Here is an 18,223-nt window from a genome sequence, read left to right on the forward strand (position 1 = left end):
GGTGCTTTAACCTTCAGGACTCCACAGTGTGTGGAGCGTCTCTTCCTCCCTCTAGTGGCTATGAGAGGCCGGTGCATGTTCAATACAAGACTCGAGACACAGTTTATCACTGTACTTCATCAGCTGAAATGTTTATTATTGCATATATTGTTTCCGCCATACAAAGTGCAAACAAAACCATTTTGGTCCAATGCTTTAGGATTACAAATTATTTATACAATATCAATCTTACTGAAGATGTTAGTCAACCAAAAGCTGCATTAATGTGGACGTGAACAAAATGTTAGCTACCTTTCAAAGACATTACTAGGAATCATAGTTTTTAAAAGACCCGATGGGTCGTCTCTCACACGCGAGACAGTCTCGGTGTGCCGGCGGGGCCATGTAGGGCTAACTTAGAGAAGAGGCACTCCAGGTGTGGGTCCTGCTGTATCGCTTGTTGCTATTCTTATGCGTCGTCTCCGCCGCAGAGCAGCAGTAAGGCCTTTCTGTAGTCACCGCCGGTATCTCCCTGTAACAGAAACACACACAGAGGTTATATAAGAGAGAAAAGGTTAATGTGGGTGAACATATGTGTAGCCTAGATTTGTGTATTTGTTATTGGTGGGTGTGTGTGAGTGTGTGTGATTGTGTATGTGTGTGTTTACCTTGATCATGGAAAACAGGGAGCAGGGGAACATCCTCCTGAAGTCAGCTCTGATGTCCATCATGTCCACCTCACTGCGACTCACCATCACTCTGATCAGGGTCTCATCATCAGTTCCTGCACCCTGAAACAAACACACAAACAGATGATGACACATAGCAACATTTCTGACCTAGATTAGATTTTACAGTGGTTGAACATATCATCGATTATACTGGGTTGGCCATTTCAGACATATTTGCTGTCTTACCTTCATTGCGTAGTAAAGGGTCTCAGCAAAATAGGCTGGAACGCTCCTGGCACACTTCACTTTGAAAGAAAAGCACAAAAGACAGGCAAATGTGTCATTCGAAGTCACCACCTCTCAAGAAGCTGAGCGCTGAACCAGACTAAAGGATGTGTAGTCTGTGTAGTTTCGTACCCACGGCCAGCAGCAGATCTCTCAGGGGTCCAGATGTTTCCCTCTTGATGCTCTCCTCCATCTCGTATCCAGACAACTTCATGTAAGCGTCAAATACTGAAACACACAGGTTCACAAATGAGTCTGGCTGTGACGTAAAACTGTAAAACAATTACAGAGGCTCTTGAATTCTCCCTGAACTCTGACACAAACCTTTCCTGAGGTGTTCTGCGCTGCGGTTTCCCAGGATGGTGACAAATGTTTGTTCATCAGTGCCAAACTTCTTCTCTCCTGCCTGGAAGAGGACCTTCAACCACAGGAGCAAATGATGCACATCAAACAGTGTGCTTCAAAATCAGAGAAGCAAACAAAGTCAATTTGCCAGCCAGTGGTGGAAAGTAACTGAGTACATTTACTCAATTACAGCGCCTAAGAACGATTTTGAGGTTCTTCCATTTTGTGCTACTTTATTCTTCTCCTCAACTTTTGCACAATCCCTGGTCAATATTTCTGATTCAAAGGGAAACTGAACTTTTTCTTAACTACATTTATCTCACTATTATGGTTACGAGTTACCTTGCAGATTCAGATTTGAACAGATTTTACATATGATCATCTGAAAAAATATAAAAAATACTATATATAAAATACTTTGCCTAGCTTCTTCAACTAGCTACACCTCAGCCAGCTGTGACATTAAAATGATATATGCTAATAAATCAATATAATAATAATCCAATAATACTGTATAATATATATCATACTACTCTGAAACAGGCCATTCTGTCCAATGACTAGTTTTCCTTTAGATATTTTCATTACATTTTTCTGATATTACTTACTATTACTATTCACTGAGACAACAAAACAACCTGTTAAAATTTGATTTAAAATCAATTCAAATGGCGTCACCCTCTGACCTCAGCCTGTACTCGGCCCTGAAACTTTACTCTTAAGATTTAATTTAAGATTTTTATTGGAAAGCGTGTTTTACAAACTGGAGGTGTGGATCTGACACCGGACAGTAATGCCAAATTCCTCAAATTCAAATTTATATAAGCTTTATCGGAAGAAAACTTAATAGATGATCACAAGATAAGAAATACATTGTAAACATATACATTCTTAATCACTTAGAAACATTTTGTGAAGAGCTTGTTTCTTTTATTTTGCAGATGATACTGCTCACTGGCTTTTCTGCCGACACAGACAGTTTCTGAGGATTGGATATAAAATCATACTGGGAGGATGTGTAAAATTAATTTATCTGACAAATCAAGTTCTTCATTTCATTGATGCAAAAATCAAATATTGTGATAAATATTGATTTGCAGCTCAAAACTCTGTCTACTTGTGATCCTTCGTCCTTAATTCCATGAATGACAGTTTTTTTTTTCACTTGTGACTGTAAACTTGAATATCTTTAGAGGCCTTAAGAGGTAAAAAGTTCTGGTAATTCACAAGATAAAAAGCTGTGACGCCTCGATGGATCTCTTATCTTCTTGTAATAAATTAGAGAGGAATGAGCCGCACAGACTCAGCTCTCTCAGAGCCTCACCAGACTTTGTGGTGACGTAACAGATCAGTGAGAATCTCTCCCAGAGATACTGTTGATAGAAACCGAACTGAACAAGTTACAGCAAAGTCTCCCCGGTGCTGGAGAGGATCGTGTTGAGACAGATGTTATCTACGATCAGAAAACATTCAGCAAAGTGGCAGCAGGAACTACAGGAAAATATCTGTCCATGCCCATCTGTCCTTACCCCTTGACAGTATTTATTTATTCACTAACTGCCTTTGTAACCTATATTCAACCAGGAAAAGTAATGGGAAATGTTACCCTCGCCCTCCACTAGAGGGCATCATGACAGCAAAACAGAGTAGCTGTTGAATCTACAACCCCCTCCTCCACCAAACAGGCTTCAAAGGCCACAAACACATGTGACAGTCACACCCTCAGACAAAAAGACAAACACACCATTGATGGTGAAGAGCAGAAATATTTGCTGATCAGCAATAAACAGCTGACTCACCTGAGCATCATTCTCGATGGTTCCCTCCTGGATCCCCTTCTGCCTGTTCGCCTGACAAGAGACGTAACAACTTCGTTAGGAGAGGAGAGGAGAGGAGAGGAGAGGAGAGGAGAGGAGAGAAGGAGAGGAGAGGAGAGGAGAGGAGGAGAGGAGAAGAGGAGAGGAGAGGAGAGGAGAGGAGAGGAGAGGAGAGAAGGAGAGGAGAGGAGAGGAGAGGAGGAGAGGAGGGGAGAGGTGAGGGGAGGAGATTTACCTGCAGCAGAATAACCAGAAGTCTCTTGAAGTGACCTGAGGTGTCACCAGAAACATCCTCCTCCAGGTCGTCATCATACTCTGAGGAACACACATGTTCACACATTAATGTTTTCTTTTATCCCTGATCTTGACAAAGGTTTTACAGGTTATTGTCACACTTTTGGTTGGTTAATTTCTGTGATTTAAATCACCTTTTAAACTGTCCTTCCTCCACATGTAAGGCATCTTTTCTTCAGCACAAACTCAGCTCTAGTCCGAGCTACCGTTTCGTCAATTTAACAAAGTATAAAGCCATCAGGAACCCAAAATACTATATAATATGACTCTAGGTGCTGTATCGTAGGCAACTGGACTTGTTTCAGTTTTTTTACTTACTTTATTATCGACATGTAAAGTGATTGTATCAGTCATTCAATGTCTACACTTTCAAAATATTCTCTCCGAAAGTCCCATCAGCAGGACATCTCATCAAGTATTGTAAAAATATTTCTTTTTGTATTTGAAGGACAAAAATTTCAGGTAAATAAAAAAATTAAGAACAAGAACAACAATGTTTTATTGAAGCGCGCATCAACTGTGTGCCTGGACCAATTAGATTAACTTTGACTTAAACAAACAGTCAAGCTAACAATGTTCATAATGAGTTCATCTGCATGTAAACACAGACTTTGTTCCATTTAACATCTTCTGAAAACTTGTCTTACCTTGTCTATAAGCAGCGACGATCTCCTTCACCTGCTGACATGTTCTGGAGGCGAGGACCTCCACCAGCACCTTCTCGTCTGTTCCCGCCCCCTGAAGTTCAAAGAGGGAAACGTCTAATGAAACTATATGCGAGTTTCCAGCCGCTCTGACTGCCAAAACATTTCTATTTGTGTGGATTAACTCTCCATCTACAGCACAGAAGAGTCTTTATCTGCCACTCTGAGGCGACTGCAGCACTGACCTTGATGGCGTTGCGGAGTAATGTCACATCGTAAGCGAGGGGTGGGGTCATCAGACCCACGATCAGGGTCTCAAATTTACCACCCAGCTCTCCCTTCAGGTCATCCACCAGATCCTGGCGTGGGGATACAGTTGATTAGCTCTGGTGCAGTTTAAATCTTAATGGTTGTTTAAGGATTTTATGGTTGTTCAGCCTTGTCACATTTTTAAAATTTTCTGCCGATGATTTGTGCTGTGCCGACTGTAATGGTTTATGTGTGTCAAGTTGGGAGTTTTGATGCGTGTAGTCTGCATTTAAAGGCCTCAGCATGCTTCACATTAGTTGGTGGCTACATAATCAACAGCTAATCATGCTTGGGGGGCAGTTTTCTTCTCAGCTTGTGTAAAAGAAACATGCTTTTGTTTTTTTTGCCGAGAGTTATATGAGAAGATTGATACCACCCTCCTGCCTATATGATAAATATGAAGCTGGAGTCTGCAGCCAGTTAGCTTAGCTTAGCATAAAGGCCTTAAACAGGGGGAAGCAGCCAGCCTGACTCTATCTAGAGGTATGAAAAACCTACTATCAATACCAGTCCAGCCTTTTCTGACTTTTTCCAGTGTTTATGCTAAGCTAAGCTAACCGACTGCTGGTTGTGGGTCAGTATTTATAGTACAGACATGGAGGTGGTATTAAGATTTTCATCCATAGTCTTATATCTGTTTTTATTTCCTCCTGACTGCATTTAATTCTGTAATTGCACTGTGTACTTTCTGTTTTTGAGTCCGTGGAGCTTTTTTTAACTTGTTTTTTATACATGCTATATAAATAAAGTTATTAGTGTAAGTGTATAAAGTGTCTACAAGTCTACAAAGACACACAAAAGACCCAGAATTCTTGAAAAAAGCGGTGGAGTCCAGCCAGAAGTAGGCTATAACAGCTTTGATCGTGTCCATTTAGAAGAGGTATAAAACTTACTCCATTAAATGTGGCTGAACATGTCAAACACTAATAAGTTTGAAGCATACTGAGGCCTTCATAAAGTTGGAGTTTAAACCTTTGTGTCACATGGTTTAACAGCTGTGAAGGAAGTCCAACCTTGCCAAACAGAGTCTTGTAGGTGACCTTGATCTCCTGCCTCTGGGAGTTGCTGCGAGCAGTCAACAGCTGCAAGATGGTATCCTCATCGGTCCCTACGGCAACAAGCACCATGGTTATTCAGAGAGGAGGGAAGTGTTTGTTTACAACCGCTCTCAGAGTACAATGAGCACGCTCCGTCTCTGTCTAGGTGGACTCTGGATTATTCCACCACATAATTACAGGCTCCAGTCGAGGTCAGAGTTTGCTCACAGTGACTCAGGTTTCATCTCCAGTCATCTGTCTATGACTCACAGCTGTCTGGGTGGAGCTCTGCACAGACAGCAGGGACTTACTTACTACAGTGTTTCTTCAGAGAGAGGAACTCCCCCAAAAGCGCTCTCTCATTGGTCAGCCGGAGTTTTACTACAGACTGACACGCCTTCAACAGATCAGATGACACTGTGCTGACAACTTACCCAGCCCCTTCATCGACTTGTACAGGGCTTCAGCATCTGCACTGGCGTTGAAGTTTCCGCTGGCTTTCACTGTTCCTCTGCTGGCCTGCAACGTGGAAGAAATGGTCTTGTTCAAGTTATTCTGGTCTAGATTTTCCAGATTTATACTCTGAACTGGACCTCTGTACTGTGTACTGTTCTTCAAACTGCAACATACAGATGATAAAGTACAATTATTGCACAGACCTCCGTAATACCAGATTATTTCTCATGCCACTTGCAGACACTGATGCCATGCAGCATAACAGCATACAGGAACCTCACCATTACACTGTGTGTTACAATTTTAGACACAGGTGACGTCAACTTTAACCACCATGAGTGGTCCGATTGTTCCTCTTGACTCGCCCTGTCGGCAACCTCAGCGAGTTTAAACCCTCCAAACATACCAGCGAACAAATTTACAGCAAACTAAACTAAAGAATAAAAAGAACAAGACTAGGTTAACATGGTGCAAATATGTAGCCTTGTTGTTACTGGGGTAGCCGGTGGAAAACTTAATTAATTTGGCGATTTGGTGACATAATAACAAATCACGCAGATTCATTTTGAAAGGGCAACAGCCAATGGGGAAACACTAACACTTGACGGCCTGGACCAATGCTGTAACTTCATCAGTCACTCAGTCACAAACATTTGTACAACATTGTATGTGGGCTCGAGTCACTGTGACTTGCACTCAAGTGGACGTGATTCACTGTTTTGATGACTTGCAATCAAAATGACTCGACGCCACTTGGACTTGGAAGGTTAAAGGCTCGTGACTTGACATGAGACATGATCACTCAAATGTGGGACTTGCTTGAGACACATTTCAACATGTTACTAAAAAATATTCATTGCTAACAGTCATTAATTGAAAAAAACTACTGACACAATTCAATTCAATTCGTTGTGCACCAATCAGAGGGTTGGTTGTTCGATTTCCAGCCCTGGCAGTCTACATGTATTGACATTAAGTGTCCATGGGAAAGATGCCGAACCCCAATTTGCTCCTGGTGGCTCCTCCATCAGTGTGTTGCTCCTGATGAGCAGGTGGCACCTTGCATGCTAGCCTCTGCCACTAGTGTATGAAAATGTTTGTGAATGCTGACCTGTGTTGTAAAGCAACTAGACTAGAAAAGCGCTATATAAACACAATCCAGTTACCATTTAAAACAACTTTACACAGTGGCACCAAACTGGAAATAGATGTAAAATCAGAAAACATTTCTTTATGTATGTTACAGTGTAAATCTTTCTGTCTGTGGCTTCTTATCAGATATAAACTAACTGCTATAACATTGTTCCTCACACTTAATCAATCCGCCATTTCACGCTGACATTATCTTGGACTCCTTTGATGCATTACCTTATAAAAATACGATAAAAACACTGAATCATTCTCTACATACATACTTACATTATGCTTACATACATACAGATTTGTGATGCTCGTAACTTTCTGCATTTCCCAGCTGCAGAACGTACTTAATCGATCTCTAGACTCATGCTTAGATCGATATAAAAATACACATCTCAGATTCCTCATGTGTCTAATGTCACGTAGCACTTAATGTGCTCACTTTCTGCCTTCTTTCCTTATAAAAGTACAGAATGTGCTTACTCTCTGCATTCATGATTACATACATATAAAACTCTGTATCTCAGATTTATTTAAGTGCAGCTCAGCAAAGATCCCCCCCCCCCCTCAGATGCACTTAATGACTTACAGACCTCATGAATTGCAGATGTGCGGATATGAGCACAAGCCCTCGCATCAAACCATTTAGTTCACACACTCCAGTTTCATCACAGAATGTTCCCACATCATATTTTAGGCTTAGAATTGCCGCCTGCATCTCGGATTTGAGGGATGAAGTGAAACAAAAGGCCGCATCAGTCGGATTATGAGGTTTATCATTACCCGGAGTGTGGAAAAAGTGTGTCAGGACAGCAACACGATCGATACTGAATGTGAGAAGGCTGGAAAAACATTAACTTTAAGATTGATTTTAGAAACAATGCTGCTCTCGTTGCAGTCACTCCCTAATAAAATAGCCAAGTGTTGCTTCTTATTCGAGGTGGAGAGATGTTTGGAGAGGAAAACCACGGGAATGTCTCAGGAATTCTGACCCTGAAAATCTGGAAGGAAAAAAAAGAAAAAAAGAAAAAGTGGCGCGCGCCCATAAACAAGTCGCTGTTAACAACCAGGATTCTGTCTTTCTCCGGAGGAAGGAACGCCAAAATGTCCACGAGCTAAACACACTCATCACAACAAGCTAAACAAAATCTAATCAGCCTGCGGATGGACGCTCGCGTAAACACCCAAACAAGGAGAAGTTTAGAAAACAATGCAGACCATTTCCACTGGAATGTTTTAGCTCCTATGGCGAGTTTACGTTGTGTCGGGTGGAGCGAGTTCAGACATGAGCTGAGGCGAGGGGCTTGTGATGGAGGTATGTTGACCCACCATGTGTAAACACAGGCTGTGACAGCTGGTATCTCTGCTGCACAGCACAGACCGAGCAGCACATACGTCTTATCACTCCCATCCTTCGTTTATGGACTGTGGTTGCCATGGTGACGGTACACTGAAGGGAAGTCACCCATCATATCGTCAAATATGTGTTTTACTGATAACTGTACTATTACTCTCTATATAGTCGAGCTTGATAGTGAATACTACTCCCATAAAAAGACAAACACCAACAATGTGTTCGCCGTGTTTGTCTCTCTGCATTGGACGATTACGGTGACTTCTCTATCACGCTCTCGTTTTGTCGTGTAAATCCAGCATTCCTCTTTCCTTTGTGCGCCTTTAACTCTCCCTAAAAGCCCAAATCTCACCATCAGCCCGGCTGTGGCATGTTTCGTTCAGGTCACTGCAATGAAAAGAGCCACAGTTTCGCTTTTAAAGCGTGTCTGTCCGTGCTGTTACAGTACCGGTGCTTTGCCTGGACAAAAAGGACGAGAGCGTGGCATTTCAGCAATCCTTTCTCACATTATATTAACCGAATAAAAACAACCCTTTAATAAATATCAGACGTTAAATGAGTCTTTGTATTTATTATATTATACGTCATACTGTAAGATGTTATATTATTATTAAGATTTTTTTTTCCATTGAATGAGCAGCTCTCTTTACACATAGTGAGTTTTTTAAAAAGTGGATACCAACACTTTTAGACTCAGCGTTCTTCAGTTTGACAGTTTTCAGGTCAAACTAAAGTAAAGAAATAAATACTGATGATGGACTTTTCAGTGAAGTCGTTCTTCACTTTGCCCTATCCCGGCCGGGTCGTCCTCAAAAAAGAGATCTTAATCTCAAGGGACTTCCTGGTTAAATAAAGGTTAAATAAAATAAGTAAATAAATAAAATCTTCTGTCTACTAGTTTAACTTTTGTAATTATTTATATTTGCATATTCATAGATTCTGAACTTGTCAGCGAGGGAAAAGGAGTTGATGTACATGAAACATTTAAGAATCAACGAGGCAATTAGCCTTTTTATACTTCTTGAAACGTTTTTAAAATGAATAAAATGTTAAAATTAAGAATAAATGAACGGATTTCTCCATCAGGAGATAAAACTCTTCTTACAAATCATTTTTTATATCATCATGTAGAGAATATTTGGGAAATACATCTGTTTTTAAATGGATAAAGAAGAACAGATGGATTAAAAATGTCCAAATTCATGTCTTTTTATATTTATCTCAGGGTGGGAGGCTGCTAAGACTTATAAGACTAAATTGTGGCTACAGCGCTGGCCCAGAGCACAGACCTACATCTTTAAAAATGAGTCACAACTATATGGTACCACTGTAAAAACAGGCCTAATAATTTCTCAAAACACTGTAGTTGTTTGCAGATGTTATTAAAATACATACAATGTGCAAAAGTAACAACAGTGCCTGTGAAGATGTCATTCAGTGCATGGGTGTGGCTCATTCATATGTTTTTAATATGTTTGGAATATGCTCTCTCAGGCTTTGGCTTCACAGAGATGCATGATACTTATCGTTGGGTTGATTCATTGTTAGTTTTGTTCTTTTCAACGCATTTGCCGACATTAAGTAACATACAGAGTCTTACAGATATCCTCAAACTGGCCCCTTGTCTCAGACAGATCCATTAAAACTGACTTTTGCGAGCACTTCAGACCAAAGACAAGTTCGTTTTATCTCCCCAGACTAGACTGTCTGCAGACTTTCACTGATTATCAAGAATATAATCACATTTTTTTCCGGTTGCTCCACCCTGACGGAGAAAAAACTGATTCCCCTTTAAGAGCGGGAGGGAGGGCGTCTGCGTTAGACTCCAGGCAGGACGTGGAAATGAAAGTATTAAACACAGAGAGAGGAGGAGAGACCCACCCGAATGGAAGAGAGCCCACATGAGTCATACGCCAAACTTCCTTAAATCAAACCTCATAGTTGTCCTACAAGTACGCGTACTAACACACACACACACTTCAAACTTGATTGGCTGGAAAGTTTCACAAGTAAAAGTATGTATTTCACAATTTCTATGTTGAAATACACTTTATTAAAGTTACTTTTCAAACTTGTTCTATTCTCTTTGCTGAGCTTGTACTTTTCTTTATCTTTAACAGATGTTCTGCCACATCTGCTACATTCACACACAATAACTGGTTTTATGCTTTAATGTGCAGTTATGTTTTAGTTTTATCGACACTGACTAAATATTCACATGTTCTCTCCATGACTCCTCCTACACTTCAGTAAAATCTTTGTATTATATAATGTGGAAAAAGGTGGGCGTTGTCATGGAGTTCAGAGGGTAAAAACAGCTGTGACTCACACATTTGCATAAATAACGGATTTTGCCAAGAACAACGTAGATGTTAGTCATCAGGTTAATGTAAAGACAGCTGAGAAAAATCTGCGAGAGGAAAGTCACTCACCATTTTGAGAGTGTCGGAGGTTTAATCACCGGTAAGAAGAAGAAATCTGTAAGAGAGAGAAAAGAAAAAAACAACATTAGAGCGACTTTATTTACTGTAAACAACTGCATTTAACTTGTTCAGGCTGGTTTTTGGCTTTATCTCCTCTCCTGTCTGCTGTAAGGGAAGCTGTCAAACTTCCGCACACCAGTCGCGCCTCTCTTTTGTCCACAGGTGAGGTCGGACCCCCGTCCTGTCCCCTCTCACCTGGCTGACGCTGATGTACACAAACACTATTTACATCTGGAGGTCAGAGCTCGAAGGGAAACTTACCGCAGAGCTGCAGCAGTCAGGTGAAGCTCGGTGAGCAGGCAGATCCCCGGCAGAGAGAGAAGAGAGAAGAAGAAGAAGGACGGACGGCTGAGACCCGCTCGGAAATACTCTCTGCTGCGCGCGTGAGTGTGCGGGTGCGCGTGTGTGGGCCACACCCAGACTGTGGCTCAGCCCTGCTCCTGGTGCACTCTGGGAAATGTTGTTTCAGGTGTCAAGAGGTCAGAAAATGAACAGAGGTTTGATCATGAGATGAAGACTTGTGTGCAGCCAGTGTTGTAAAAAGTACTTAAAAGTCTCACTTGAGTAAAAGTAGAGATGTCCTGTTTAAATGTTACTTTGGTAAAAGTGAAAGTTATAAATATGAATAGTACTTAAGTAAAAGTCTTAAAGTATCTGATATTCAATGTACCTGATTTTAAAAAATGTTTTTTAAAAATGCCTTATACTTTGGCTCTGATGCAGCTTGTAATCTGCAAAGTAACTATAGCAACAAAAGTTATCAACAACAAAAAAAGTAAAGTAAAAGTCATTAATACTAGGTATGTGTATAGGCTACTGTATACAAGGTGTCAATGGAAGGTGGTAGATGGGTAGTTAATTTAATACAAAAAAGCCAAATTATATTGATCTTGATTAAAGGGCCATGAAACCAAAACAATGAGCTGAAAGATGCTAAAAACTAAGAGTGCTGTGCTTTCGTCACAAACAGCGATCCCTTTTCACGTTACAATAGTCATTTGATCCATTGATAAAATATTGATTAGTGCAGCTTTAAGGTCAGTACACTTCAAAGCACCAAGTTAACAATGAACTGACAGACAGGAGAGTCTGTTTACACTGCGCACACCTACAAGTTAAAGACTATGAATAACAATCACACTCCAAATGTCCAGATACTCCTTATTTGTCCTCTAGTGAAAATACTGACATGTGTGACACATATACACTGAAAAACACTGAGACCGAATAAACTGCTCAGTCAAAGTTTGACTGCCATTCATTCTTTAAAACTCTGGCTTATTGCCGTGACTGGAGTGTTGTTGTGAGTGAGGGACAGTCAGTGTCTTAAGATATCAGAAGGTTGAGCTCAGATTCACATAAAGTAAACATGCAAGAAGAGTAAGAAACATATTCAAGAGTTTCTTGCATAAGTTATACAAGAAATGCATGATGATGATTTAATTCAGGACATATGAATACAGTTGCTCACCATGAACAAATGTTCAAGTCAGCATGACTTTAAGTGATTATTTCACACTTAACATGTCATCCATGCAGGAATGTTAATTCACAGCTTAATCTATATGCATTAAGCTGCATTCCAGTTACATTAAAGTTTATTTATTTAACTGTTCTTTTTCTGTATTTGTGTTTTATATGTAAACGTTTGCATCCGACGATGCAACAAGTTTTATATATATAAAAAAGCTTAATGTATTTATAAGAACAGTTGCTGTTATGCTGTCAGAGAGGATGCGCAAATATAAGGGTCTGAAATAAAGTTATATGTGACTAGAATCCAACTAATTTGGTCACATATCAGTCAATGTGTGAAGTAACAACTTAATTGATTATCTGTTAAATGCCCAGACTGATGATCGATTAAGTTTGACCTAATCAGATAATGTGATTAAAGGGGCACTGCGTAGATTTGGAGAAGAAATTCAAACTTGAGTCTCAGAAATATTAATTTCTTTCCATAACTGAATACACAAGCTTTCTCTTAGGAAAATAAGAACACCAGAACACTGTCTGCCAAAGATAAACAAAGTAAAATAGTATAAAATAGTGTTGTCCTTCAAGGTTGGTTTGTTTATTCAGTGTCGGGAAAATGAAGAGAGTTTGTTTATTTTGTTTATTTAGGCATAAAAAAATCACTCAATGAAGATCTTTCTCTTCTGATTAAAATATCAATGCCTAAACAAGCTCTTCATTTTCATAACTGAATAAACAAACTGGCCTTAAAGGACAACACAGTTTCATACTGTTTTACTTTGTATATATTTGGCGGACCCTGCCACCTTTTTAGCTTCAAACTGTGTTCTGGGACCTTATTTTCCTCTGAGAACAGCTTGTTTATTCACGCATGGAAAAAATTAATATTTCTGAGATTGTATTATTACCCCATTAGTATTATATATATTAAAATTCTGAGTTTGAATTTCTTCTCCAAAACTACACAGTGCCCCTTTAAGTGTGATGTGATGAACTTTCTCATTTGTTCATGGTGAGCAACAACATTTCATTATTTATCCTGCACTGATCAAAATAAATCATCATGAGTCGTGCATTAGTTGAGCATTTCTGAAGTTTATGATTTGAACCTTTATCATAAAGTGCATGAAAATCTATAACTGACGCTGGGGAGCATTCCACAGACATATAATTGTGAAGAAGGAATGAGAAGAGATAAAGATGTTGAATAATTCATAGACTCGGTAGAAAAGAACGTGGACATATATGAGGATATCAGATGCAGACTGATGCCAGACAAGCTTATTAGCACAGGGATAACATGTACTGAATGAGGAACCTTATCTTAGGAATGAATGGATTTGATTAGTATTGTTTCTACTATGAATGGTATTGTTCCTGTTGCCTCTGGCATGTGTGGCATCTCCATACCACACTAATAAATCACCAAGTAAACTGAGCTGAGAGCTACGGATCAATTCTGACAAAGAGACTTTTCACAGAGAAAGAGATAAGGAGAGAGAGGCAGAATGTGGGTTACACCGTTTTTAAACATACATCTAGTTATCAGTGTGTCCTGATAATAAAAATAAAATCACAGAAGCTGTTCAAGAGGATGGATGATCTTTTATTTTGAAAGACCAAGAAATAAAACAACGTTGTGAGCATGAAAGTTTATTCTTCCAAGAAAAACAGGAGTTTAGCAAAAAGAAATCTCAGCACCAGGTCCACCTTTTGAAACATATATTTGCTGAGGAGAGTTTCCCTGAAAGCAATGTTGCAGTACCCCTGGGGCAGTTGGGGGTTGACTGCCTTGCTCAAGGACAAGTGGCAGTAATGAGGGTGTAAAAAATGTTGTTCTTTCAATTCCCCACTCGTGTATCCTGCTGGTGTGGGGATCAAAATATTTTACAGCTCCAGTTCTTTAACCTTTAGGCCAACATTGAACCTCATCACTGGCCTTTTTGTCAACAGAGTTATCAACTACATCGCATTGTCTTCACATCATGTGATCAATGTTCCACAGAGATATCTTACTCCATCTGGTGGTGAGGATGTGTCACATACAGTCTTTTGCACGGTAGTCGATGTGGTCATCTGGTTAAGATCATATTTATAGTACATATACACACAGACCAGTAAAAATAAAATTAGCAGCACTGCTCTACCAAACTTGCTCTACAATTGTGTCATTTGAAAAACTTCAAACTTGATCCTAAAACTTAGATCAGGAGGAGACATCACAAGTGAGTGGGGTGAAGATTTTAACGAAACTTCCCCAGCTGACTATTTACAATTATTTTTTGAGAATACAAGTTTTCCTTAATTTGTGTGTTTAAATATGCAAATTATCTTTCCACAACAGAAATGTGTATAAAGCTGGAGGAATTTTATATGTGTCTTTATCATTCTATAAATTTAAAATGTAAGTGTTAATGTTAGAAGGGTAATAAATATTGTTTAAATCAGGATGGATTGATGCATCTATAAAAATAAAAAATAAAAAAACAACTTCAAAATATAAATAAGAAAAAACTGGAAAGTTTTGTGTATGTATGTGTTACTGAAATCAAGATTTCTGGGAGAGGAAAAACTTAATTTTGAGAAAATACCCATAAAAGTTATGTATTGTAGAATTCCATACAAACAGATATCACCATCAAACCCCAACTGATTACTTACTTACATTACTGAAGTTTATGGTTATATAAGCAAATAATGCTAAATAAATATACAATAATTTAATAAAAATAACCTCCTAACTTTTTCTTTCCATTTAGTCTGAAACATGCACGCACACACACACACACGCTGGCTATTTTGAGACAGCAGGTGTCAGTCTCAGACAGTGCATCTTCACCTTCTGTATCTGTAGCGTTGTGACTGTTGAAGTAAGAACCAGAGAAAGAGAGCCAACAGCATGCAGAGGAAGACAAAGAGACACCAGTACACCAGCATGCTCCATCCCCAACCTGCTGGTAAAGGAGGAACGCCGTTCACTTCCTCACACTGTGATGGCACGCGCATGCTGGTGTGCAAAAAGAGTCAGTGGTCAAAATTAGAGTCCTCTAGTTCCTTTTTGACATTTAGGAAGTGAACGCCAGTTGTGCTCCGTTGTTCTTTTCACCAGCTGTTCAGAAACTTTCTGCGGCAGGAAAGACCGTTGACCGCAATCAAATTTCTTCCCAATCAAACAGATTTCAGAGCAAAGACCCTGATCACAGCAACAAGTATGAGAGCTGTCTTCGCTCTCAGGATGCAGATGAATATCCTGTGAGCTGATAAGCATACATCTCATCACCGTTCTCTGCCCTCTGACTTCATCCACATCCGCAATGCAATCAGAGATAACTAGAAATAAGAAAAAGATGGGAGTTCTCGCCTCTCCTGTCTTCTTCCGCTGAATTTTCTACAGACCACTGCCTCACTATTGTTTGTCCCCTTTCTAACGACCCCACAAATACTCGTTTTATATACTCAGGTGGACACGTAGGATATATCAACAGCTAACCATATCACTCTGACCTTTGACCTGTCAACCCACAGGCAGTCTTAGAGCCACTGACTCATCCTGCAGGTATGCATAATCAATGCATTTTGGGATCATCTATCATCACTTCTGATTAAAATATATTTCCAGCCTGCATGAATAAAACATGCATACTTTAGCTACAGTTCAACTCTAACACTAGATTTTTAAATTATTTTTAAAGGCCCTCCTGACACATTCAAAATATGGCATATTTGTCATTAAATTAATGTCCACATGCATGTCAAAGAAATGTTGCACTGTCTAAATGTACTTGGAAAGCCCTCCATGTTATGGTGTCAAAGGCTTCATCTATTTTTTGAGAAGGTAAATTATCCCATCTTTTGACCTTTCATAGCAAAAGACCAAACTCAAAAAGAAACTCATGTAGAGGCTGCCCTCTTGCTGGGAATATCAGGCATGCAATCTGGGCTGGATATATGGCACATTATGCCTCGGACCTCCCTGCCACCAGGGGGCCCAGACAGAATTCATTATATTTTTTAAGAATTAACAAAGTTAGCTTCAACGTGCGTGAAAACGTAAGCCTATTTCAGTTGTTTCACGTCATCAAAAGTCAGGAGAAAGCAGAGATTGCAATTTATTCAATCTCAGAACAAAACAAACAACAACAAAAAACAAATGTGTGTTGTATAACTGATTGAAGTCATCACTGTTCACATTACTATTAATCATTAAACTAGTAAAGCAGGTTCAGAGTGGTTAGAGTGCCATTAGGAGGAAGCAAGGCTCGCCTTATAACCACTACCTGAAAGTGTCAAAGACACTGGCAGCCCTCAAGAACATTTTGTGTGTCCCTTGAACATGACATGACGCTCTTGTGTTATATTTCAATCATCCACAGTTCATTCAAACACTTTAACAAGCCCTAACAAGCATCTGTCAGGTTAGCAATGACAACTTGTAGAAAGCTACTGGTTGTATAGCAACTAGTGGCACCACGTCACTGTGTCGTGGGAATTAAATTCTGTTATCAATGCTGGTAAGCTTGCTGTTAACTGGAGCTATTTTGGTGAACAAATCGACAGTTTGATGTGAAAGTGAGATGAAAGATTCACCATGGGTAAAATCACTGCATGGAGCTTGGTCGAGGAGCAAGTTTCTGGATCAACTCTTACTTTGTGAAAGCTCAGGGGACTTAAAGCGATCTCCCTTTTCTGGAAACAGGGGAATTCAGTGTTCAAGGAATAAAACACCATTATGAAACCAATCACAAATCCTACCACAAGTTCATGGGTTTGCCTGTGCAGCCCTCAATCATATGCTGGTTCCCTTAACTGGCACTCAGTCATCACAGCATTGACAACCTCTTACCTTTTGTCACAGACATGCACCAACATGAGAGATCAGGTGCTTTTGCAACAGGTGCTTATACACTAACACGAACAGACAGGTGAACAAAAACTGGGAAAACAGGATACATTCAGTCATATCCCTCTTATAGAGACCAGAAATGGTGTTTACTAACTAACAGCCTGGAACTGTAGGCAGTTAAAGGCCACTAAAATGTATGCAAATTGTACAAACCAAAGTGAGTGACTATGCATGAAATGACAACATAACAGCATGTTGTTTTTTACTTGTACAATAGTGCCACCTTAGACTAAATGGTCACATTGAGCAACTGCAGTGTGTTGCAGCTCAGATGATAGTTCCAGGAAACAAGCATGTGATGCCTTGTTCTTGCAGATCATGGTGGATTGAAAACACATGCAGGATGACGCAAATATTTATTTTAACATTTACACTGAAAATCCTGTGCTGCACAATTTCAGTCCAGTATAGACCTACTTTACATCCACTACACCATAGATCAGGTGAGATAAAGGCTAGTGTTAGGAAACACTGACATTATCTTTGTGTATGTGAAAACCCATTATACACAGTGTAGCAGGGGATAAAACAAGAGGTTGAATACACCTACTGAATGCTGTTTAGCTTCATATCTTTCTGGTTAAACAGCTGATTGTGATCCCAAAAACGGCAATACATGAGCACAGAAAAGGTCCAAAAGTCATATTATTAGGATATTTTTGTATAGAAATACATGTTCATGTCCTATCTTCTATCATTATACATATACTCATAAGTAAAGCATTATTTCCTGCATATATAATGATATAAACAAACACACAAACAAAATAGACACCAAGATGACCATTCTGTGCTATCACTGCATTTCTAGTTTGATTTCACAGTTCACTGTCACTGTCCCCTTTCTTCTCAAAGAGGTCACTGGGTGCAAGCACATTAGGGGCTGCAGAACAACACAATAATTCAATGAAAGCTTTTCCATTCACTGCTGTAGATTTCCATTTATTGTTGTACATTCCCAGCAGGAGCAGCAGCAGCAGCAGCAGCAACATAACAAAATGAGAGAGAAAAGAAATCACATTATTCGCCC

General features: G+C 39.7%; 1 protein-coding gene across 1 annotated transcript; it reads right to left on the reverse strand.

Moving 5' to 3' along the window:
- Positions 1-436: 436 nt before the first annotated feature.
- On the reverse strand, positions 437-11,197 carry anxa5b (annexin A5b). The gene is made up of 13 exons (XM_084370078.1): positions 11,076-11,197; positions 10,764-10,809; positions 5,816-5,900; positions 5,358-5,452; positions 4,281-4,394; positions 4,039-4,129; positions 3,333-3,412; positions 3,080-3,130; positions 1,260-1,353; positions 1,068-1,163; positions 897-955; positions 648-770; positions 437-511 (listed from the first exon to the last, which is right to left on the reverse strand). Exons 2-13 carry the CDS (start codon positions 10,764-10,766, stop codon positions 449-451), a joined length of 954 nt encoding a protein of 317 aa, XP_084226204.1. The 5' UTR covers positions 10,767-10,809; positions 11,076-11,197; the 3' UTR covers positions 437-448.
- Between the last annotated feature and the right edge of the window lie 7,026 nt (positions 11,198-18,223).

Source organism: Pagrus pagrus (genome assembly GCF_965226575.1).
Source record: "Pagrus pagrus genome assembly, chromosome: 2".
Taxonomy (NCBI): Eukaryota; Metazoa; Chordata; class Actinopteri; order Spariformes; family Sparidae; genus Pagrus; species Pagrus pagrus.

Bases quoted from the DNA above. Each gene is read 5' to 3' on its own strand.
- anxa5b (XM_084370078.1), bottom strand. The intron at 1,354-3,079 runs GTGAGTCAGCTG...CTGTGGTTGAAG, and splicing joins CCATCGAGAATGATGCTCAG to GTCCTCTTCCAGGCAGGAGA. The intron at 956-1,067 runs GTACGAAACTAC...TTTCTTTCAAAG, and splicing joins AGATCTGCTGCTGGCCGTGG to TGAAGTGTGCCAGGAGCGTT.